We start from the raw sequence: 24,733 nt of genomic DNA, 5'->3' as shown, positions 1-24,733 counted from the left end.
TTTTCTTTCTTTATGACTTCTTGAATTATAATAGAGTTTGGTAATCATTATTTATAAAGATTAATGTTTTAGCTGTTTAATACACTTTAATTTTAGAAAAATTATTTTGTTGTATAATTTTGATCTCGCGATATTTAAGAACAGTTTCCTCAACGACTTTTAATTTAAGGTTCTCTAAAAACTTATCGTATATATATTTTTTTTATGTTATTATTAGATTTTTTAATTATATTATGTTATTCTCACAACTACAAAAATTATAAACTTTAATGAATTTGTTTTTAACAAGTTTAACAAGTAAAGTTATGAGGGAAACGTGTTTGGCAATTTTCTCATCCTAAGCAAAATAAAAGATTTTTTAATAAAACTACAAATAGATAACAAAAACATTATTAAAGCTATTTTTGTAGTTTGTATTTACTTTTCTTACAACAATTAATCATTATTAGTTGACTAACTTTGTGAAACTAATAAATCAAAATATCTACATAGCAATTTTGTTCAAACATTTAACTACTTATTGAAAATCAAGTCATGTTGTTTTACTTTACACTTACATATAAGTTTTATGTTCCTTATAAAGTAATTTTAAAGTTTTATATTGTTGAGTCAATAAATTAGATTATAATTGCTTTAATAATTTTAAAGGTTGTTGGATTTTAACGACCAAAGCTTTAAATATAAAACATGATTACTAAAAGAAACTTTGTTAAAAGTTAATTAATAAAACGTTTTAAACACTTAATAGCTACTATAAATAGCTCAATTATACCAAATGGAAAGGTTTACGGTTATTTTTTCATTAAATCCGTTTTAGACACTTTTAAATTTAAAATAGTTTAATAGCTAAGTTTTAAATGGTTATAAAAATTTGCTATTTCAAAAAATAAACTTAAATAATAATAATTACTTATTCAATATCAAAAATTTACCTTTATAAAGACAACGTACAAAATAAAAATAAATACAGAAACATAAACACATGATAAACAAAAAAAAAATTTTAATTTTAAAAAGTTTATTCAGGATATTTTACGCAATACATACTGCAGTGTTTCGTAAATGACAACAAAAGTTTAAAAAGATTAAAATAATTAAATCGCTTATAAATACTATTAAACAGTTTAATAAAATCTAAGAATCTTATTTTATCTGAATTTAAAAAAATTAGACTAAATTTATCATATTTTGATAAATTAAAAGGTAACTGCTTTTTTTATTTAAGAATAATGTAAATAGTTTACATTTAAAAAAATAATAACTCAAATAACTTTGTTTTGACCGTAGTTATAAGTAATTTTATAATATGGTTAATTTATAGTTAATAACACTTTTGACTCGCAAACATCAAAGTCTAATAAATTTATTAGCTTTATCAAAAAAAAATGATCTGCAAACAGTCTTGAAATAAGTTATGCACAGTTAATCTTTAAAAAGTTTAAAAATTATTTCTAATACCAATCATCAGTGACAAAACTTTATATATTAAATCAGAAACGCATTTATTCATTATCTCAAAAGTTCTTTTGATATTAAACTAAATTTAGATTGTTTAAGGTTAAGACTAATACTTAAAGCAGGTTGTAAGGACTTTTATAATAAACAGTAACTATGTTTTTTTTTTTTAGAACATACCGTTGTTGATTTCAAAAAAAAGTATACTACATAATTAAAGTTACATTATACCGCATGCTTTATTATGCTTCATCAGTAATGTAAATATGTTTTGTTGTTTTTATTTCATTTTTTATAATGTTTTTTCTTTTAACTGTTCAAACTTGAGAGTAGTAGATATCCTAGCGAAAAAGCTCACGAAAAGTTACAATAACTGATTTACACAGTACTCTAACTTTATTAAACTAACTATTTTTGTTTCCGTGCGTTAAAAGTTTCCACACTTCAATAGAGTTATTTAGTTGAAAAAAATCTTTTGTTTATTCTTACACCTTTAAATTTTATAGCACTGCTGATGTATGTTAACTTGTGTATAAATAGAAACATAAAAAAATTAGTTTAATAAAAAAAGCACTATGTAGGTTTGTAATTTGTATTTTTCATTTTAACTATATACAAATGAAATTTTGGTTCATTAAAAAAATTATTAAGCTTAAAATGTTTTTTGACAACACAATTGAATAAACAACAAAATGAAAACAAAATGTTTAACATAAAAAGGGAACATACTTAAAGTGGTAATAGTTTTACATTACTTAACAAATTAAGTAAAATAAGCATATAACAAAAATAAAAAAACTGAATATTAATTTTATTTTAAATGCATTGATAATGGGTTAGGTTCTTTCAACGTTTTACTCAAAAACTTTTTAAAGCAGTCATTAGGACCCCTACGCTATCAGGTTATAATTAGACAAAGTTTGAAAATAAAAAGTAGTTTAAAAACTAAATAAAATTTAAAAAAGTTTAACTTTCATTTAAACATAAAGTTTGCAACTGAATTAAACTTACACGAAATTTTCAAAAGTAACACTATTATACAACAACTATTTCATTGTACAAAATATTTTTAATTAGCATTATTGCTAGTTTGAAAAAAAGAAAGTATAGCTGTTTTAGTTTTTTTGTTTTAAGATAAAAAGTGTTCTGTTATTTTTTCTTCAAATATAAAATAATTTTAAGCTTTATACATACCAAAATAGTTTTCTATTATAAACATAAACTTAAACTTTATAAAGATAAAATTCAATTAAATAAGCTAAAACAAAAGCTAATGCTCATAAGTTTCATAATACTAGTGATTATTAAGTACCATCTCAAAGACATGTAAAAATCAATAAGCATGTAATTATTCTTAGTTTACCTTAAAAGTTATATTACTTTAAATATAGAATGCAAACTATACAAATAAAGATAACTTGAAAGTTTATTCTTATATTTCTATTTAAGCTAAAAAAAGAAACGAAATAGAAAATAAGAATAATAAGATAAATTTCTTTAATGGAAATGTTCAAAACTTTGAACAAAATTGCATGTTAGTGTGTGAAATAGTTTTAACTCTAAAATATTGTTTTTTTCTGACCTACTGGTTTATTGAAACGTTTAATTTTTTTCCTCAGCTCACAACTAGAAAAGCTTTTTATAATATACAAAATTCATTAAATTTCGATTGCAAGGCGATTTTGAAACTATCCGATTAAACACTTAAGTGCGAACGGAAGCAATTGACAATTATTATGATGGCAAAAATAAATGTAGAAAACTTTGTTAAATATGGACAAAAAATAATATTAAAGCTATACTATAAAACTTTGTTATATTTTGATATTGATTATGACAGTTTATTTAGTTTTAGTTTCATGATAATAAACGTTAGCGATAATAAACTTATAGTTTAGTTATATTTAAACGACCATAGCTACTTAATGTAATTGTACACTAAACACACTGATACATTTATTATCATTTATATTCAAGAAAATCTAACTAAACTTTAAGTAAACAGCTAAAATGGGCAGCCTAAGCGAAAAACTCTTCGTTTTAGTCTTAAGGAAGGCTATCAAAAAGTCTATCGTAAAAGCGTAAAAAACATATAGTAAAACAAGGCTGCTTTTAATTGTTATTAAATTTTTATTAAGTATAAAATTAATTGTTTGTAACTGGTCTTAACACATAATGAAAACATAACAAAGTAAACTTAAGCAAACAGTAATGCTACAACCACTGGAAACATAACATAATATACACGAATGTGATTTGATATGTTATTAAAACCTACTGATTTACCAGCGCTTACGAGCAAAATTTCTTCCTTCAGGTCATTACACATATCACCACGACAACAGCTAACTGTGATGTTCTTAGACAAAAATGGGTACGAAGTTTTAAAAGTTCCAACAGACTTACACAAGTGAAAGTAATCGCAGTCTTTTTCGTAGCAGGAAGGACCTGATCTGCATAATTCAGACTTGTAAGTTACACAGAATTTATAACTGCTGCCGCACCACCGTGCGGTCTTATTGTTAGTTTCATCGCAAGTTTCTATATCATAGAACTGATTAGCGTCGTTGCATTTTCGGCATCTTAGCCCTTCTTTTGCGTTTATCAAAAAAAACTAATGTGAATACGAATAGTAGCACCTTCATTTTGAATGGAAATAAAATTTAGGTTGTTCTAAACGGTTTTCTATTAGTCTTCGCTCCTTTTTACTTCAATTCTCTTATTGCTAATAGCACTATTCGGAGAACAAGGTAATTGTTATAGTCACAAACGATTAGTTGCCTATTGCTTTGTTAATTTGTTTTATTTTGCTTTGGGTAAAACTTAAAAAATCTTATTAAACAGAACTAATTTATCTTCTAAAGTATTAAGAAATGTTAATTTTTTTATCTATGTTTATTAAAATTTTAAAACTACAATTACTTAAACAGTTCGTTTTGTTTTGTATTAAAATGAGAATCATTTATTTACTAAATATTTTTCTTGTAAGTAAATTAGGCCTACAATTATCTTTTTATCAAAGTTTGCCTTTAATTTTTAAGACTGTGGACATCTAGTTTTGACTACAATACTAAAACAACTAATTCTTAAAAAAACAAATTTTTAGTTAATTCATAAAATGTTATAGTAGTAAAAACACTAAAGACGTAAAATATGTCTTTTTAAAATTTTAAAAAGACATATTTTAGTACATTTTTTATGTGTAAGTTTTAGCTATTGATGTTATAAAAACCTACTTTAACGAAAAAAAATGTATAAATTGTGATAAAAAAAATTATAAATTCTTGATATTATAATTTTGTTTAATGAAAGTTTAGAAGTGGTTGTAACATGATTTACAGTACACATTTTTGTTAAATCAGACAAACGGTATTGGTATAACCTTTAAAAAACGTAAAATGAACACTTCTGATTTAATTATTTATTCTAACTAACTGCTATACTAGTATTAACTGATCTGTTGATACTTAGTAAGCTGTTGATTATTGTTTATATTCGATGGCATAAAACATCTCAACTTGTTGACGATGGCCGAAATAAATACTGGCTAAAACTGATCAAAACGAGCGTAGAGAGTAAAATCTCACATTAAGCTGACAATGTCTAAGACGTTGAGCTGTGAAGATTTGCCTGCGTCAATTTTTCGGACTTTACCCACTAACGGACGCTTCAGTACTTCGTACTTAAGCCCGCTTGGTTAGATCACAACAGCGGTTTCACGCGACTATTCCTGCCTGATGAGTCCCAATAAGGACGAAACCGGTCGTGGGATTGTCTCGGATGCTGTTGTTGTAGATCGTGCGGTGAAGTTCATTGTTTATATAGTATTAACTGAGAAATTGTCTCGGTCATTACACATGTCGGCCTTACAATGTTTAATAACCTTTCCCTCCCACGACGGGTGTCTAGTTTGGCCAGTTTTAACAGATTTGCACAGTTCGTGATAGTCACAGTCTTTACTCGAACCAAACTGCAACGTGATGCAAAAGTCACCGTTGTGAACGATGCTCGAGTCTTCACAAGCATCGTTCGAGCTTTCTGAGTTGTTTTGTAGCAGAAATTGTGTTTGCTGTCGCCTTCCGTACATCTTAATCTATCTGTTCAGATTAGTTAACAAGCAAGGATACATATAAAGATTAGTATTTTCATTTTGAATTGAGTGAAATGTTTTAGTTTATTATTCATATTTGCTGCCTTATATTGTCTTTGAAACCTCCTAAGTCTTAAAGCACTGTTTTAATAAATTACTCACTATTTACTTTTATGAATTTTTAAGTCATACTAAATAGCAAAAACTAACAGAAATATATAATGAAATAAAGCACATTAGCTGTAATGTTTTTATTTTGAATAAAGTCAGTATAATCAATTACTTAGTTTCTTTTGCTGCCTTTTTTTTCTGAGAACTAATGGCATTTTAATAGAATAACAAAGTTAATTGTTTTTAGTATCAATCAACAGTTTCCTATTAGTCTGTTGACTACGTTTAGCTATGCTAAAAATCACAAAACTAAGTAAATTTGCATAACAAAGCTTAAGCATCTGATAGTAAACATGATAGCAACCTATTCATGAACCTTAATAACTTTTTTTTTTATCAAAAAATATTTTAGTAAACAAATGCATTATATACACTTTTTATCTATAAAAATCTAAATCTACTTAAGAATCATTGAAGGTGCTGTTTTTGCATCAATCAACAGTTTTCTATAAGTCTGTTGACTATGTTTTCCTGTGCAAAAGGTCAAAAAACTAACTAAATTTACCTAAATTTTGAAGGCCTTCTAGTAAACATGATTGCAAAAAAACACAATTCTTAGAATAAAGTAGCTTCATACTTAACAAATATTATTTTAGTAAATAGATGCATGTTATACACTTTCTAGTGCTATAAAAACTTAAACCTACTTATCTAATGTGCTTTAGAAATTCTCATAACCTTGTTTTCAAATAAAGAGTGATAAAATATTGTAGACTAATATTTATAATAAGCTTAGCGAAAAACACTCTTTTTTTTTCAATTTCTCAAAAATAACATATGAAGATAAATTATAAACTGTTAACAATTTTTTATTCATTTTTTGAATAGTAATAAAATATTTAATAAAAGATAATAGCTATATATGTTCAAATAAAACAGGTTTGAACTTCTCGTAATGTTTGATGCTAGTTTTGTTCTTGCTGTAAAGAACAAATTTTACATTAATAACTACAGTTTTTGTGTTTCTTATGGCAAATTTTAATAGTAAATTTTAAAACCTTTTCAATTTTTGTTTTTTTTTGGTACCACATTTTCTTACTTGCTTTATTAAGAATTAATTTATTAACAAGAATTTTAAAAGTTTAACACTAATTCAACTCAAATTTTTAGGCAGTTTTAAAGCAAAATTTTGTTGAGTTTTTTCCTAAATTAACCTACTTAATAAAAAATAACTTAACTACTCTATTTCTTTTATTTCCGTTATTGTAAGAGTAAGGACCCCGTCAAAAATTATCTTAATTTTTAATTACTTACATCTAATAGCACTATTCGAAAATAAAGGATAAATTGTTTAGTAATTAAATTTAACAATTTCTTGTAATAATGTGCTTCTTCAATCTCAGTTGTACTAAGGGTCAAAAATCAAAGAGCTTGCATTTTTTAAAACCGTGTATATTTACACCAAAATAAACAAAATTTTCAATATTAGTTAAAACAGTATACTTTTTATTTAACTTTTTATAAAGACTTTGATACAATTCGGTCAGCCTTAAGCGTAAAGTAAATTAGTTGAAATGTAAAAAAATAGAGGTTTAAAATTATAAAAGGTTATTTAAGATTTTTATCTTTTCCTAACAAACTTAATAATTTTTTGTTCTTATAGAACACTTGAGTAATAGACTAAATTTAGAATATCTATCTTAAGTTAAAACTTTTTTATACTTATTAAATACCAAAGTCTACTTTAAAAAAATTGAAAAAATTGTTCTGAGATTATTTCAGTAAAACAGAAAACTAATTATAACAAATGTGTGAAAATCTAAAAACTACACTAGTTTAGATTATTTACGTAAATTTAAACAAATTTCGGTTTTGAATGCCAAAGTTTTCTAGAAAAGAATAAATATTTCCGAATTTATCTTAATAAATTCTAAGAAAAATAAAACATACAATCAAAAATGATTTATTAATTTCATTAATAAGTTTTGTTTATACTATTACAAATTAGACAAAGTAAGATAACTATTTACTTATAAGATAATAAGATAACTACAAGTTTATAGGTTAAAGTTAAGAAGTAAATTTTCAAAATGTTCTTTAATTTTATTTTTAATTTTAACTAGTATTAAAGTATTAAAAAAACAAACATAAAATCATCTCGCAAAATCAAATGATATTAAAATGGTTGTTTTTAATTTTATGAACTTCTTAACTGCATTCTTCTTTAAGCTGATCAGTAACCTTTATGTTTGCTTTTCTTTCTTTTTTTCAGCTGTCTTTTTAAACTTTGTTCACAAAGAATTTCTTTTAACTTTAAATATTTGGTAAGCTTGTTTTTTGTCAGTATATTAAATACAAATTCATGGTACAATAAAGAAAAACTACTTGAAAAAGTAATTTCTTTGCACTAGTATACATATTTATCTAAATAAACATATTAAAAAAAATTGAAATTTTCAGTGTTGTTTTTAATTAATATTTTTGCTTTTTTATAAGAAGAAGTCTGTGAATTCAGTATGATTCTTTTTAAGATAAAATAAGTTTTTATTACTTTTTCTTTCAGTGTTCAATTATTTTGACTTATATACATATTACATACCAAAATAATTTTGTGTTATTAACACAATCTTAAATTTATAATCGAAAAATTAAACTATATAAAATAATAAAAATAAAACCTGGAGTCAATAAAATTTAAAAATATAATTTATTATTAAGTACAATCTGTAAGACATGTAAAAACTAGTTCAAGATTTAGTTTATTTTCGTTCATCATGGTTTTTAGACTTTTTATAATTATAGAAAATAAACATATTAAATGAAAGATGATAACTTGACACTTTATTCTCAAAATTCTATTTTAGCTAAATCAAACTAACATAAAAAAAAGCTAGTACTAAGAATAAAATTTTTCTAATAAAAAAATTTAAAGCTTCTAAAAAAAATCGTATGTTTAATGAATAAAATAGTAATAGCAAAATATTATACTGTAACTTCCTACAATAATAAAGCTTTTTTGCTATTTTTTTTTAGTTTTTATGTCAGGCTTATCGCGTTATTTAACCTTTGAAACTTTTATGAATGTTTTTTTTTACCATAAAATATCAATTTTTGTACTTTTAGTTATAGATCTTACAAAAAGCTAGCTCTGAAAATTATATGTAGTAGAAATATGCTGAAATATATTAAAAAATGTTGTTAATCTTGAAAAAAAATGTTTTTAAACGAAAGCTCAGAATATACATTTTGTAAAACTAAACAAAAAGTATTGTTATAACCTTTAAAACAAAAACACAAAACAAACACTTCTGATATAAGTTTTTGTTCCTTCTCACTGATATGCCAGCGTTTATGGAAAATTTTTCCTGATCGTTACACATATCGCCCTTGCAACAATGTATGGTGACCCTTTCCTCCCACAAAGGGTGTCTAATTTCTCGAGTCCCAATCCCAACAGATTTGCAGTCTCTTTCGTAGCAGCGAGGACCTTCGCACGAGTCAAGCTCGTAAGTGATGCAGTAATCTTTCCTGCACCCAGTGGTCTTCGCGTCCTCACAATCGTCGATTCGGTCTTCTTCGTCGCGCACGGTGGAGTCGTAGTAGTAATAATGCGTGTCGTAGCAATTGCTGCACTTTAACAGTCCGTCGGTTCGTATTAGCGAGGATGCGAGGATGCATGCAATGATTAGCACTATCATTTTGAAGAAAGTGAAAAGTTCAGTTTACTCTCGTTATTGTCGTGTAAACAAGTTTTATAGCACTGTTTGAAAAATAATATTATAAAATAAATTACTTCCTATTTGCTTTTTTGATTTTTTAAGTCATAACCAAATGTCAAAAATTGACGAAAACAAAACAGAACACGTTAGCTATAATATTTTTATTTTAAATCAGTTCATTAGTTCCAACTAGTTAATTCTTTTACTGCCTTTTTTTAGTTGTTTTTTAACTGAGAACTAATAGCATTTGGATAGAATAACAAAGTAAATTGATTTTAGTATCAATCAACAGTTTCCTATTAGTCTGTTGACTATGCTTCGCTGTGCTAAAGGTCAAAAAAACAAAATAAATTTACACAAACTCTTAAACACCTAATAGTAATGATGATAAAAAAAATATATGTTCATGAACTTAAGTACTTTTTTTTATTAGAAAATGATTTTTGTAAATGGATACATTTCAAACACTTTTTTGTTTTAATAAAAATCATATCTACTAGAAAAAAACTGAAGTGTGCTTAAAAATGTTTAATACCTTGTTGTCAAATAATTAGTTGTAAAAGACTATAAAAAAGTATTTATCAGAGACATAGCAAATCACTTTTATCTTTACTTTTAATTTTTTTTTGATATTTTGTTAACTTGTAATAAAACTTTACCTTGAAAATTTTTTCATTCTTTAAACAGTTATGAAGTTGTCATAAATCGCTTTGAAACTCTCACAATATTTGTTGCTAGTCTTGTTTTATGGAATTTTTTTGGTTAAAAATGCAATTTTGTGTTAATATTAGTAAGTTTCAATAGTTTACATTACAAATAATTGCCTTTTAAAATTCCCTAAGACTTTTTTTGAAAGTTTTAGTACAAACTTTAATGATAGTCGGTGTTTTATCAATTATTTTTAAAGCTTGATCCTCATTTAATCTAAATTTTGTAAACAAAAGTTTTGTTACGTTTTTTCTCTGTACTTCTACTTAACAAAAAAATATGCAATTTATTATTCGTAAACTGATTCATGAGCTGCAGTTATAAGAGTAAAGATGTTCCCACTGTGGACTCTAAATATTAACTTTTGCACAACTACAGCAAAACCGTTTAGCAAAAGGTCTCAGTCGACCTGACTAAAGTTAAGCTTTGATAGTTGGGCTGTCAACAGCCATTGGTTTTAACTCAAAAAATCCTTGTCTAAAATTTTATACAATATTCTAAGTGTGTAAAAAATCACTAGTTTAAAAGGTAGTCTAAAAAACCTTTTGAAACAAAAAATAAACATTTACATCAAATATGTTTTTAATTAAGTTAAAACTGTGTTGAACGGTTGAAGTATTTATATTTCATTTTATTAAAAAACATTTTAACATATTTTATAGCTAATATTTATTTTAAAGGTTTATTACTAACAAAACAATGTTTCACTCCTGTATTTGCATATAGGAGAAAGTAAGAACTTTTTTGCTATATTTGCATAAATTAGACATTTAAGTCGAGAACTTTAAATCGTTTAATTTAATACAAGTTACAATTTTATATTTTAAAGACCCTAAATTTTAGGTATTTTAATGATTAAAATTAATATCAAAGAGTTTTGTAAAATTAGGTCTTACTTAATAGTTTTAAATTTTTATTTTAAGTATTTTTTTAGAACTAATTAATTAAAACTTTTTACTACGATTTAGTCAGTTTTAGAAAAGTTTAAACGCATCTACAACACAACGTTTATGGAAAACGCTTCATAGTTAAATTCCTTTAAGTTTTCAAAAATATCTTTTTTGAACATTAATCTTTTTTGAACATTAATCTTTTTTGACCCTTAACCTTTTACGGCCACCCTACTCTGTATGGTCTACATGGAATTTAACGTTTCGTTCATTAAATTTCCTCTTTTACGACAGAAAAAAGAAGGGTGAATATAATTTCGACTCTTCTTAATTATTGTAATTTTTTTAGAAATCTTCTGCTTGCTTATTAGTATGCTTTGCATATTCAAATTTTTACTACCTAGCAACTGTCTTATTTAAAATCGACAAAAATTACCATTCATTTTCAATTCGCGCAAGATACTGTTTGAAACATGATCGTTAAAATTGTTGTACTTTTGCTGCTTTTAAGAACATCCAACATCAGATGCCAAAACGACGAGCCAAACGATAATGTCGAAGAGATCAAGATAAAAATTCCGAACTCCGAAACAAAAACGAAGGCGGTAGCTTACAACTGCCAAACCAACGAGACCACCGAAGAGTATTTTTGCTCCGAATCAACCGGAAGTTGCGAGGAAAAATGCAGCGACAATGTATCTTGCTGCCCGGAAGGTAATCACTTTTTTTTAACATTTTTTTAAATAAGCAAAGCACTAATCAAAGTTAAAAAAACTGTTTATCCAAACTCTTATTCATATTTTTTTTCATTTTGATTGGAAAAAAAAAAACTTTTATCGTTTATTTCTGTTTCTTGCTACCCGGAAGGTAATCAGTTTTTTATCATTTTTTAAAATCACAAAAGCACTAATCAAAATTAAAACAGCTGTTTATCCAAATTTTTATTCATTTTTTTTTCATTTTGATCGGAAAAAAGACTAACTTTTACCGTTTATTTCTATTTTATCTTTTTAGGCTACAGATAGTATTTTTTTAACCAGGTACATGCTGCCAATCGACCGATGTGGTGAAAAACATTGCCGACAGGATATTGAAGTACATACAAGATTATTCGTTGCTGACCATTGGCGGGGCGGTGATGATTTGCATTTCCATCTTGTGCGCCGTCGTGTCCTGTCTGAGAAAGTGTTGCAGGAGCAAGGAACCGGAAAGGCGCCGCCGGAACTGATCGGAAACGACGACAAAATTAAAAAACTGAAACAAAACAAAAGATAAATCTGTACAGTTTGTTTTAAAATTAAGAGAGCAGTAAACCTGTGTAAAACTTTGTATAAGTTGCTTTTAATTTTTATTTTTTTAAATAAAACCTTATGTTTGTATTTTTTACTACTGTAAAATTTTGTATAAGTTGTTTTTGACTTTAGTTTTTTCAAGTTGAACAAAAACTTACAGTTGTTTTTATACTGTAACTTTCCTAGTATTTAAAGTGAGACATGAGTGATTTAAATCAAGGTATGTTTTTTCTAGACTTTTAGCTTAAAGTATTCATCTCTGTTTATTATGCTGGACAGTTTTAAGTAAGCAGAAGTTGTAAAACCTAAGTGTAATAATTTAGCTGTAATTTATGTATTTTCTTTGTAAAGAACTAGAGTCTAAAACTAATTGTTTTTCAATATAGTCTTGAACCAGATTAATAAGCAAACCTTACTGTGCGCTACAAAGCCTATTGTTAAAGGAATAAGCCTTTTTTAGCCTGTTTTACAATTTTTTACACATAATTTGTAATTAGTAAAAATAAAAACAGTTTTGCTAAATTTAATTTCCATGTTGTCATTCTTTATCGTTTCATCAATCTTTACTTTGGCTTTTTGTTGAGTTGTCTTAAATTGTAATACTTTATAAAGCTTTAGTTTATGAATCTTATAAAAAAAGTGTATTCAATATTGGATAGTTAAAACAGCTAATAGACTAAACCATATAAAAAACATTTCATATCACGTTATTTTATATTTATTATGATGCATGGCAACATTATCTTCATAGCAACAAAATAACTTTAAAATTAAAAAAGTCAGTTTCGCTCATTTAAACATGCAGTTTTATGGTGGGAAATTTCTTTAGTAGCCGAACCGGATTTATCAGGAAATGTATTTGCGAGCCGCATAATTCAGAAAAGTACTACAAACTATGTGTGTACTATATACTTTCTAATTAACTTCTTAAAAACAACACTTTAAAAAAACTGTCTTTTAATAAGTAATTGAAAGTACTCCACACCAATTAAAATCACATTTTAATACATTTTTTAATAAAAATTCATAACTTTGCAAAAGTTGTCTTTAAACTAAAATTTAATTGCGTGTCATACGTTTCCCATTTCTATTTTACATGTTATATAACAGTTAAAACATATTAAGACGTTTGTGTATAACAGATGTGTGGATAAGTTATAACTAGATCAAAGTTTGATAGTTATCAAGCATTTTGCTGCCAGTATAAATATGTTATGTAAGATTTTAGGCACGTTTTAACCTTTTCTTTTACCTAAACCAGGGGTTGCTAAACTTTTTTTCATAAGGCACCCTTTAAAGTTATAAAAAAATCATGGCCCCCTTCAACTTAGTTTCTCAAAAAAATCCCGTTAAAACCGCTTAATTTTTTTGGCATTTATGATCAAATCAAAAGTATTTTGTACGATAATGGTCTCATGGCCCCCCAATGCCAATATTGTTCACTTTGGCAAATCCTGATCTAAAAAAATGGATTTTTTAGAGTATAAACTTAATTCTGTTCACTTTTAACCAAGGTTATTAATCTCATAACTTCAATTAGTGATAAAGTAGACTTTAATTTATGGTATACAGAATACATAGCTTCCGTGAAAGCAAAGTTACTGCTGAACCTTAATGACACTTTAATTAAATTGTACCGATTTGTTTAAATACAGATTTTTATAATATTGTATAAACAGTTTTCAAGCCAAAAATATATTTAGCTATAAATTAAAAATCATTTCTAGATGTTACAGACGTGTATTTATTAGAAAAAAAACAAAAATAAAAACAAGTTCGTTATTTACAAAATATACAAATCTATAGTAGCGAATTGTGATTCAGAGTACCATCAGCAACAAAAATAAGTTCAAAGACAGTTTTGTACACTGAAATATTGCAAAATATTTAAGATAAAATGTACATTACTTATTGCAGCAACAGTTAGGAATACATAGAAAATAAAACAATAAGTATAGTAAAACGATTAAAGCATTTTGTTCAATATTATAAATAAAAGTTAATTAATTAATCCATTATTTTTAATAGTATGTACAAAACAAAATCTACTTGTTTTTTCTTAATAAGAAAAAAAGTGTTACAAAGTAGATATAAAAAGTAAAAAATGCGTTCAATGTTTTTATTATATAACTCTAATAAACTTTTGAACATGTTGATCAGTAGGTGCATAATATTTCTTTGAAAAACACAATTACAAACTATTAAACAAATTTACATTTGTTTTTAGACTTCTTTGTTTACAGCTCTTCATTTAGCAGCTTGCTAATATAAAAACGTGAAAAAAACACTTCGCAACGTAGCTCTTTTTCATAATTTACAATTAAAAAAAGTTTTTTTATTAGTTAGTTTTATATAAATATTAGTAAATATTTAGTAACTAACTATAGTTTGAAAAAAGTACTTTAATTTATATTTTATAAAATAGTTTATATGTGTATTTTTGTTTATGTTTAAAAAAGAATACTGCCAAATACTAAAAATTAACAAATTTAAGAGGTGCAAACTTAAAAGAGTACTATTTAAAAATCTTTTGAAATACTCAACTAACTTATTAAAAATTTAAACAATTAAAACAACTTTTTAAAAATTTCCTTTTTAAAAAGTGATATCAAAATAAAATATTTCTTTCAAAATTGATCGTTGGAGCTCTAATTCTAAAACTAAAATATTTTTTTCTAAACCACGTTTTAGCCAATTTAGTTTTAACAAAAAATTACAGGAACGTGAAAGCTTAATATATTTTTTGCATTAGTTCTATTGTTATAAAGCAAAGTTTTACATATTGATATATATATTTTTTAATCCATCCAAACAACGTAGAAATCAGGTTTTAGTCAATTCTGACCTCCTGGTTGCTGATCGTCCACCAAATTTTTCTTCTCCTCTACATCTCCGTTCTCCGCATGAATTTCCTTGCTGTAATAAATATATTTTGTTTAAAAAAATAAAATAAATATAAAGCATAAAATAAATATTAAATTTTTAGAATAAGAATTTAATTACAAGAAAAATATTAAATATGTGGAGTACTTGAGAATTTTCACAACATTCTGTAGAGCTGTTTTTACTTTTTGGTACCAGCCAGTCTAGCAAAGTATTTTCGTACAAAATAAAATGTTATTTTTTAACAAAACGTAACAATAGTAATTAGTTTTTTGTATAAAAATAGTATTGCCCTATCGTTGTGTGGCTTTAAGCACTTGAGCTAAAAGAATTTTTAAAAATGATCAAGTATTTTATTTAATGCAAACCAAGATTTGAAGGTTACCTAAAGTTTGCTGAAGGTAAATAAAAAACACTGAGTTCATAACCACACTCGATAAAATCTTACAACCAAAAGAAAATAAATGTTAATTACCTTAAGAAATATTGTGCAACAAAATATCCTTTAAACAAAAACAAAAGAAAGTGTTTTTAGTACATAAAAAGTAAAACAGAGATTGATGTTTATATAAAACAAAAACGTTTTTTTACAAACTTAAACATGTTTCTGAAAAATAAAAACATTTAGTTTAAGATTAAAACTTCTAATAATAAGTAATAAATATGATAATTGCTAGTCGAGCTTGGTTATTGTATCTTTTTTAAAACTGTTTAGCAAATTCAATCTCAACTAATGACAAAATGTTTAATGCAGTTATGGAATGAAGAAAAACATGAAACTGTTTAAAAACATTATTATGTTTTACGTACATCTGTGAAAATACGTCATACCGTGTCAGAGGTCGGCAGCCTTTTGTAATTGACAACCAGCTTTAAAGAACAAAGGCTTTTGTAATTTCTCATAATTTAAAAAAATATGTTGACAAAACCATAAAAAATTCAAATAGGACCTAAGCATGAAACTAAGCAAAACTTAAATAAAATCAACATTGCATATGTAAGAATTGGTAAAACTATTTTTTTTCTATTAAAGTATTTTAAAAATTTCTAAACACTCAAAAAAATGAGATGAGATAAAATCAATCGTTTGTAATATAAAAACAAAAGTTTCACACCAAAAGTTTTTTTTTTAATATAAATTGTTTTCTTTACTTCTTAAAAGCAACCCTTATCACTAGAAACACTTTAAAGTTTAATTGCTTATAATCATAAACTTCACAATGAATAAAATGAGTGTTTCTGTTAAATAAGTAGTTTTAATTTTTGGTCTTTAAAATATGTATTAAAGTTTAAAGCAAGCTTGAATTAATATAAACAAAAAGTAAAAAAACAAACATCTGTTTAAAAAAGTTATTTATTAGTTTTTTAGTGTAGGTCAAGTTGACACAGTTTATTAGTCATAAATACATTTAATACGAACTTAGAGTGCTTGTAATCTTAGATTATAGTGTGTTGTTCCAGTAAAACTCATAAACCAAGCTCCATACTAGAAGCATGACAAAATCTAAAACGAGTTTTGTTTCACACTTCTTACTTAAAACTGTCAACAAGTTTTCGCAGTGGTCCTTAGCGTGTTTGTTTCATCTGAGCTTGATAATTGTTTTCCTGGCGTTAATGTGTCACTTATTTCACTTATCGAAGATAGAGAAGATGACCCGGAAGTGATAAACGTTTTTGTGCTTTTCTTAGAGTTACTTCTTCCGCTAATGTATTTAATAAGCTTTACAAAACTCAAAATACTTAGTCAAGAAATAATATTTCTATACTGTGCAGAGATTTTAGAAAAATAGTAAAGACTAAAAATGTTCTACACATATAATAAAAAGAAGAAAAAGTTAAAATGAAGACAAGAGTTTTATGGATCACACAATGTTTTATCATTATATTGTTTGGTTTTAACTAATCTACAAACATTAATTGAACTTATTCTAGAGATACTGGCAAGATAAGTAACGAACTTTTCTCTGTAGCAAATAATCTTATTTTAATCTTTACTTGGGTAAATAGAAGCTTTTAATTAAAGTTAAAAATAATTAAAGTAATTGTGTAAAGCTCATAATTATCAAAATGTTACGTAAGAATAAAGAAATAAAATCGAAAACTTTAGACTAAAAGAAGTTGGAAATTTGGATACATTTTCTCTGAAAGCCTTAAACAATTATAAAAAAACAACAAAAATATTAATAAGTCTTAAATACAATGTAAACTTTAAAAGTATTTTCGATATTTAATTTAGTCCATTTAGGTTTTAAGCAATTTTACTTAAGGTATTAAAAAGCTATTGTCGTAAACTTTTTCATAATTCAAATAATCAAAAATAGTTAAATATTGTAACAAGAAGTATAAAAAACCAACACTTCAGTTTGCTTAACCGGTTCCTTCTCCTCACCGATTTCCACTAGCTGTTCCTCCTTGTCCTCCGATCCCTCGATCAACCGTTCGTTCAGATCCATCTTCTCGTCTTCTTCTTCCATGAGTGGTTCTTCCTGATCGGGTTCTTCGATGAGCGGTTCGCACTTGTCCGGTTCGTCCGCTTCGACTTCTTCGCTGTTTCTGCGTTAATGCGATTGTTAAATTTCTTCTGTTAGCATGAAACATTTTCCACAAGAAAGAAAGTTTGTACATTTATGTTGTAAATTCATTTTACTACCATATGGTATATGCGTTGGCGTGTTTACATGAGGGTTATAAATATGTTTTGGTACTAACTAACGGTTAGCTGCTTTTCCTCACTGTGTCTGTGTTTTGTATTTATTGTTATTTATTTTATTATTTTTAAAAACAAGATTATTAAAAATGTTTTGGTTGAAACATACGGTTTTCTATATGATAATGATAATTTTGTTTAGATAATTGGTGTATGCTGTTGGCAAGTTACTGTAACTTTTAATAGTTGGCTATAAACATAGTTGTCTTTTTTATCTAAACATATTGCTGTGCTGAATTTTAAATAACAAATTTTACTTTATGCACTCAAACATATATTTTTTAGTAACTAATTTTTCTTTTATAGGAAAACTCACGATTCTGCTTTTTCCAGGTCCACTTTTTCCTCATCGATTTTAGTGAGGTTTTCACTTTCGTTGTCCTGGTTGCAGAATTTCGTTGAAACGAAGTAAATGAGTCCCTGCTGCCTGGCAGTACAGCACAGTATGTCTGTTGAAACAATGTTGATGTTTGTTTTATAAATTTAATTTTTAGCCTTATAATATAAATAGATCATTGTATGCATTTAAAAAATTGTTTATCCTTTTAGTGGTTTAATATAATGTTTTGTTTAGTGAACATATAATATTTACAAAATATGTCTTGCAGTTGAGCATGATATGTCTGTCAAAACATTACTGATGATTGTGTTTTTTTATAACTTAGAGTTTTCGAGACAATCTATATTAACAGATAATTATGAGCCTTTAACAAATATTTAATCTGTTAAGTGGTTTGATATAATATTTCGTTTAGTAAAAATGTGCTAAATAATGATATTACTGCAATTTAAGTGTTTTATAAGTACCAGGTTTAATAAAAATGTACAAAAAATGTAACAAAATATGTCTAGCAGTACAGCGCAGTATGTCTTTTAAGATATTACTATTGTTTGCTGTTTAGCTTGTTGTGAAACATATGTAGCTGTTCTCGCGTAGCAAGTTTCGTAGAATGTATTGATAAAATATTTAAAGCCTTGAACAAACTCTTTGTTTAATAAAACTCTGCAGTTTAAACTGTCAATATGTTTACGTCACAGCGGTAAAATACCTAAAAAGAGTAGTATGAAACTTGTACTATGATGTCAATTATATAACTATGTTGTCTTACTTATAAACTACATGTTTGAGTTTTAGAACTATAAAATAAAAACTTTGATTAAAGATAAGAGGTGAAATAACTTTAGTTAAAAATATAATTTTGGAAATTTTAACTAATTTAAGTAACGAAATGAAGGAATACTATAAAAATGTTAGTAAAACTTTCTATTATAACTATTGTTTAAACCAAAAACATCAGTGTATTTACTAGTTATAAGGTATAACTGTAGAAAAAAAAGTATATTGCAAAATAGAGTTTCAAGATAACAAAGATACATGTTGATTTGATCTACTGTTATGAAAACTAACTAACCTACTACGATAAATTGTTTTTGATTTCAAAAATGAAATTTATAAAGTCAACAGTATGTAGTTGTTTAAGGTTGTGTAAGGTTTTTGTATTAAAAAGTTACAAGTGTTATCTGCCACTTAGACCACTTTAAGTACTGAGTTTGTGGCTTATAAGTGTTTATTATGTGCAAAAGTAGACGTGAAAATTTCAATCAAACTAAATTGCTACTATTGTGTTTAAATTTTAACTTTCTTATTAATAATAGATCGCTTTTGTTCTAAACGGTGAAGCATTAAAAGTTAAACATTTTTGTTCACTTGTTTTAATTTTTTATCTGCAAAAACAAAAGAGTTTTAGCTCTTATTTAATCGTAACTTTTAAGAGTTAGCAAATACTTAAAATTGTTTACTATTTATACTTAACGTTTTACCAATAATAATATCTTTTGTAACTGTAGTTAAAAAGAAACTCTTAAGATTAAGTAAATGCTAGTAACACATAGTAAAACGTGTTGTCGTTTAAAAAAATACATTTACATAAATAATCTTGTCGTTACAGATTAATTTTTCTACACAAAACTTTGTTATGTTCTTAGACTTTTTTGTTAAAAAAATCGATAGTATTTTATCTTTTAGAAAACCTAAAGTTCTCAAAACTTTTATATTAGTTTTTTAAATATATAAAGTTAAATACAGTTTTATAACATAAGTGTAGATTAAAAAGAATGTGTTTGAAATATCAAGAAACATGTTTAATGTTTATTCTAGACAAATAATTATATCATTAAGTTAACTTTGTATGTTTGCTGTTAACATTTTATGAACTTATTTTGAATAAAAAATTCTCGTTTTAATTTTGATAACTAAATAGCCATAAGAAATATATTAACATTTGGTCGTGTTCTTTCGATAAAAAAGTGGTATATAAGGGTATGTTTAAAAAAACAGTTTTATGCTCAACAAATGACATAGAGTTGAAATTAAAGCAATATAACTGGAATTCAAGCGCACAACTGTAATAAAATTTTAAACTAGTTTTACAATGTATACGTTATACTCACATACTTACTATATGTGTATATTTTTAAATAGTTTTCAGCAAAGTTTTACAGACTTTTTCGTAAGCTTCATGCACTTTTTTAACTTAAGTTTTAGTATACCTTAAAAAAATTTATTTCAAATAAATAAAAAGAATTAACGTAAAGGGTATTTCAAATTAAAATAAACATAACATTTTTATTTTCTATTTCCAAGAACTTACAAACTCAATATATACGAGAAGCAGTTTAAACTAAAAACCACTCAACTTCAAAAATTAGCATGCTTATATCACTTACTAGGTACTAGTTTGAGCTTTATAAACTTAATTTTACTTAATGACGCAGTTTTTAAATTTGAATATTATTAAAAATAACAATAATTTAACTTCTGATATTTTATTTATTTTTTTTGTTTGTTAGTATATAATGACGACACTTCAAATCAAATTTTGTTTTATTGATTCAAACGAACTTGTTAGAAAACCCATGCTTTTGTTAATAGAAACGTTTTTAATTTAAAAATCTCAGTTTTGAAGTAACTCAACAGTTGTACAGGTTAGTTAAAAATTAGGTTTCTGTTAAGTAATTTAGTAAACAGTTTAATCGGAACTAGTTCTTTGAAAAAAAAGTTACTCAACTTCAAAGCATTTGAAAAGAAATAGTTTTTTATTTCAAATTGTTTTTTATACACTAGCACATTGTCAAATAAAACCATTAAAGCAAAAACAAAATTTAGTTAAAGCAACTAATAAGACAAACTTTGCAATAATATCTGTTTAACATACAGAATTTTACATTTTCTTGACTTTTTTAATTTGTATAAAAAGTTAAACTAGAGTATCAAGTAAAAGTATTTACAGTTTTTATTAAAACAAAATTAAGTTGTACTCTAATGCACACTGAATAGTTTATTTTTAATAAAAAGAGTTTAATAATAAAAATGCAAAAAGTTAAAAAATACTTTAAAGCTTATACAAAGCTTTCAAAAGCTAGCAGCTTTGAACAGTATGGAATAGTATACATTGAAAACAAAAAAATATTTGAAAACAAAATTTAATCACAAAAGCATTTACTGCACGAAGTTTAGCAAAATTTGTTTTAGTTTTTTACTATAGTACTTATAGAGTATTTTTAGTTTAACTTCTTAGACACTAAAATATGAAGAAAAAAATTAAATTTAATTCAAATAATAAATGAAGTAAATTTTTATTTAAAAAAATATGTTGTTAATGTACGTTATTAACTCTGACAAAGCCAAATATAAAATCAATCAAGCAAATTTAAGCTTGCATCAAAAGCAAAATAAATTAAAAACTCTATCAATCACAAAACAGGCAAAATCTTTGTTAGCACAAGTTTGTTAGTAAAATAGACGGAAAACAAAAAGCAGCGCTCAACCCAACAGACGTCACAAACGTCATGACGTCACATACTGTTTATGACGTAACACAAACAGTGTCGTGACGTCATAATTCAACTAACCGGCCAGCAAGGCGACTACCGCTATTGCTGCAACGATAAACGGTACAAATGTTGGGCTCTTTGACGTCATAATGGGTTTCGTGGTGGGGGCAGAACTACTGGGTGAGTCTTGCTCTGTTTGAAGAAAAACTGGATTTAATAATTTTTTCAATAAAATCACATTTGTCAAAACTAAATGCTAATTTATAGTGCTTGTCGAGATTGTAATTTTTTTATGAAATAAGAGTTAGAAAATTTAAATATAATTCAAAATAACTGTAGAAAAAATAAATCGATATACTATATATTTTTTAACACTCATGTATAATTATTTGTTGAACTTACTGATGACTAGGTATTCGAACTTGTCCGTTCTCTTCTCACCGATTTCGTTTTCAAATATTGCGTGCCAGCTGTACTTGGTGTTAGCGGCAATACCTTCTGCAAAAAGTTGATTAACTAATAGTAAAATAATGGTGATTTTGCTTAAAATTTATTGATAGTTTTATTTTTCAAATTAGCGTACCTTTTATTGCAACAAATCCGTCATCAAACTCTTTTTGGTGAGTGTATCTGGTCATTTTTAATTGTTTCTTTGCGACTTTTTTAGGACTTTCAACATCTTTTGCAACTTTCTGTTATAGTTTTTATGTAAATTTAGGATAACAAACTATTATGATTATTTAGGAGTTTATTTACTACAACTCCTACATGTTTACCTAAATATTTTATACCTATTTAGCAGGTTTACTTATATTGAAAAATCTTGAAGGTGTTTTCTGATTAAGAGTTTATTAAATTACAAAGGTCTTTAAATTTGTAAAAATAGTGTTTTTTTTATGTAGATCTAATTATGTGAAGTGTAATGGCTTTATTTTTTCTATAACAAAGTAAGCTACAAAACACTAAACTAACAAATCTTTTGTTATCTTATACTTATTTTATTTTAACTATAGTTGAACACTTTTATTAAAATGAAAAATTTTGAATAGTCTTATTATTTACAAACTAAAGAAAAGATAGAATAATATATATGTATAAAGGTTAGAACACCGGAATTTCTGAAATGTTTCAAACAATTTAAATTTATTTCCTGATTTAAGAGTTAGTTCGGTATAAAACTTTGACAAATAAGATGGTTTACATCACTTAAAATAAGCTGACAAAAACACTACATATATAACTTAATAAATTATTATAAAACAAAATTTCTACATCAAACTGACCTTCTAAAAGAAATAAAATCATTATTTCTTTATTTTTACCTCTACTGTGTAAGTAGAAAAACACATAAAAAAGCTATCTAAAACTAGAGTTTGTTATAAATCATTGTTGTTATATTTTAGTAATATTGGTGATAAAATTTTTTTTTCAAGTTTAAAACGAAACATAGCATCGTTATAACAAAAATGATAACAAACTTCTTTGTAAACGATGGTGATAGTTTTGATCTCGTCTTTACTCTCAACATCGGGAAATACCCACTTTACGCAGAGTTTCTCGTCACAATCTTCTTGTTTGCTGTCTACAGTTATGTTGATACTTGACGGGTGCTCTGAAAATAATTATTTATAACTAGTAAAAAAAATGTTGTGTTAATTTGTTAATACTGAAAGCAGAAGTTGTTTTGATCTAACTCTAATAATTCTGTTTTAACTTTTCATGTTATGTTAGTATGTTATGTTAGTTATGTTGATACTTGACGGGTGTTCTAAAAAGTATTTATTGTTTTTTTTTAAAATGTGCTCAGTTGTAAACACCGAAAAGATAGTTATTTTACTTATCAAAATATTTTCAAATTGATTAAACAAAATTATTAATGAAAGAAAAATTACAGTTTTTTTTTCCTTGTAAACAGGTATATTAACTATGTTTTTACTTAATAGTAAAATTAAAAAGGATTGAAAATCTTAAATAAAAAAAATATATAAATTTATAGCATATAAAGTTTTACAATATTTTCGCGCTAATAGCTTTTAAAAAGTTTGTAAAACATGATAAAGTTGTATAATGAATTACTCGAGGAAATTTGTTTAAATCAATTACTATTGAAACAAAAACAATAATACGGTTTAACGACTCACTTAATTCTTTTGTAGTGCACGTGATGTTCGATATTTCGCTGAAAGTATTTTTGCACTTGCTGGTCGCAACTTCTATTTGGTAGGTTGAGTTGTACTTCAGGTTTTCCAGCATGACGTCATTCTTTTCCACCCACAAAGTCGCGTTTTCCCCACTCTGCACGCCGTCTTCTACCTGTAATGAAACTCGTTTCAAGATGACATATATTATACTATCAAATCGAGTTTGAAACTTACAAGAAAAAAATAACTTCAAGTACTAATTTGTCATTGTTTTACAGTTTTATATTTTATTTGAAAACTATTATTTTCGTAAATATTTTGATTTTAGTTTTTTTTAATTAAAACTGTTATAAACAGTTACCAATAGTTTTTGTCTGTCGTATAGGTTTTGAAGTTTTAGGAAAATATTTAAACTATTATTGTTTTATGATAATGCCTGTTATAAAGACATAAAAACTATGCTTAGTATTCAAAGATTTCAAACATATTTTAAATATGCAAAATAAGTTAGTTAACCAACCAAAAAAACTACCTGGTAATGAGTAACACGATACTTGAATCCACCATCTTTGTTGCCACTGTAATTGTATGAAACGTAACATCGTCGCGACGTTGTCTTGGTAACCTGTTTACATATGGAAGTTGTTTCAATTAAGGTTGTTAAGTCTAATTGCTTGATTTTTAAAAATACTTGGTTGTTTTATTTAGTTTTTATTAGATAATATCGTTACAAAAGTTTTAAGAAAGTTTTTTTGACCTGAGTAACTGACATACTTTTTTTGAGTGTAAAATGCAAACTTGATGTTTTACAGGTATAACCTTAAGTAAATGTTAATACAATACCTTTATAGAACACAAATAACTTTTATAAAGGTTTATAGGTTATATACGTAAGTTTATATA

At 25.8% G+C, this 24,733-nt stretch overlaps 1 protein-coding gene across 1 annotated transcript in view; it reads right to left on the bottom strand.

Annotated features, from left to right (window-relative positions):
* Window positions 1–15,132: 15,132 nt before the first annotated feature.
* Window positions 15,133–24,733, bottom strand: part of LOC145845939 (neural cell adhesion molecule 2-like) — a gene marked incomplete at its 5' end in the record, with an annotated part of 29,924 nt that continues 20,323 nt past the window's right edge. The window contains 10 exons of the mRNA XM_082952913.1: window positions 15,133–15,181; window positions 16,683–16,851; window positions 17,504–17,701; window positions 18,172–18,304; window positions 21,768–21,881; window positions 22,092–22,187; window positions 22,273–22,381; window positions 23,168–23,301; window positions 23,831–24,002; window positions 24,363–24,455. Of these exons, the coding sequence (XP_082809039.1) occupies window positions 16,692–16,851; window positions 17,504–17,701; window positions 18,172–18,304; window positions 21,768–21,881; window positions 22,092–22,187; window positions 22,273–22,381; window positions 23,168–23,301; window positions 23,831–24,002; window positions 24,363–24,455 (1,209 nt within the window). The remainder of the gene's footprint in view (window positions 15,182–16,682; window positions 16,852–17,503; window positions 17,702–18,171; window positions 18,305–21,767; window positions 21,882–22,091; window positions 22,188–22,272; window positions 22,382–23,167; window positions 23,302–23,830; window positions 24,003–24,362; window positions 24,456–24,733) is intronic.

Source organism: Thalia democratica, unplaced genomic scaffold (assembly GCF_965202585.1).
Source record: "Thalia democratica unplaced genomic scaffold, ktThaDemo2.hap1.1 HAP1_SCAFFOLD_211, whole genome shotgun sequence".
In the NCBI taxonomy this organism is placed as follows: Eukaryota; Metazoa; Chordata; class Thaliacea; order Salpida; family Salpidae; genus Thalia; species Thalia democratica.
This window is presented reverse-complemented; position numbering and strand designations above follow the sequence as displayed.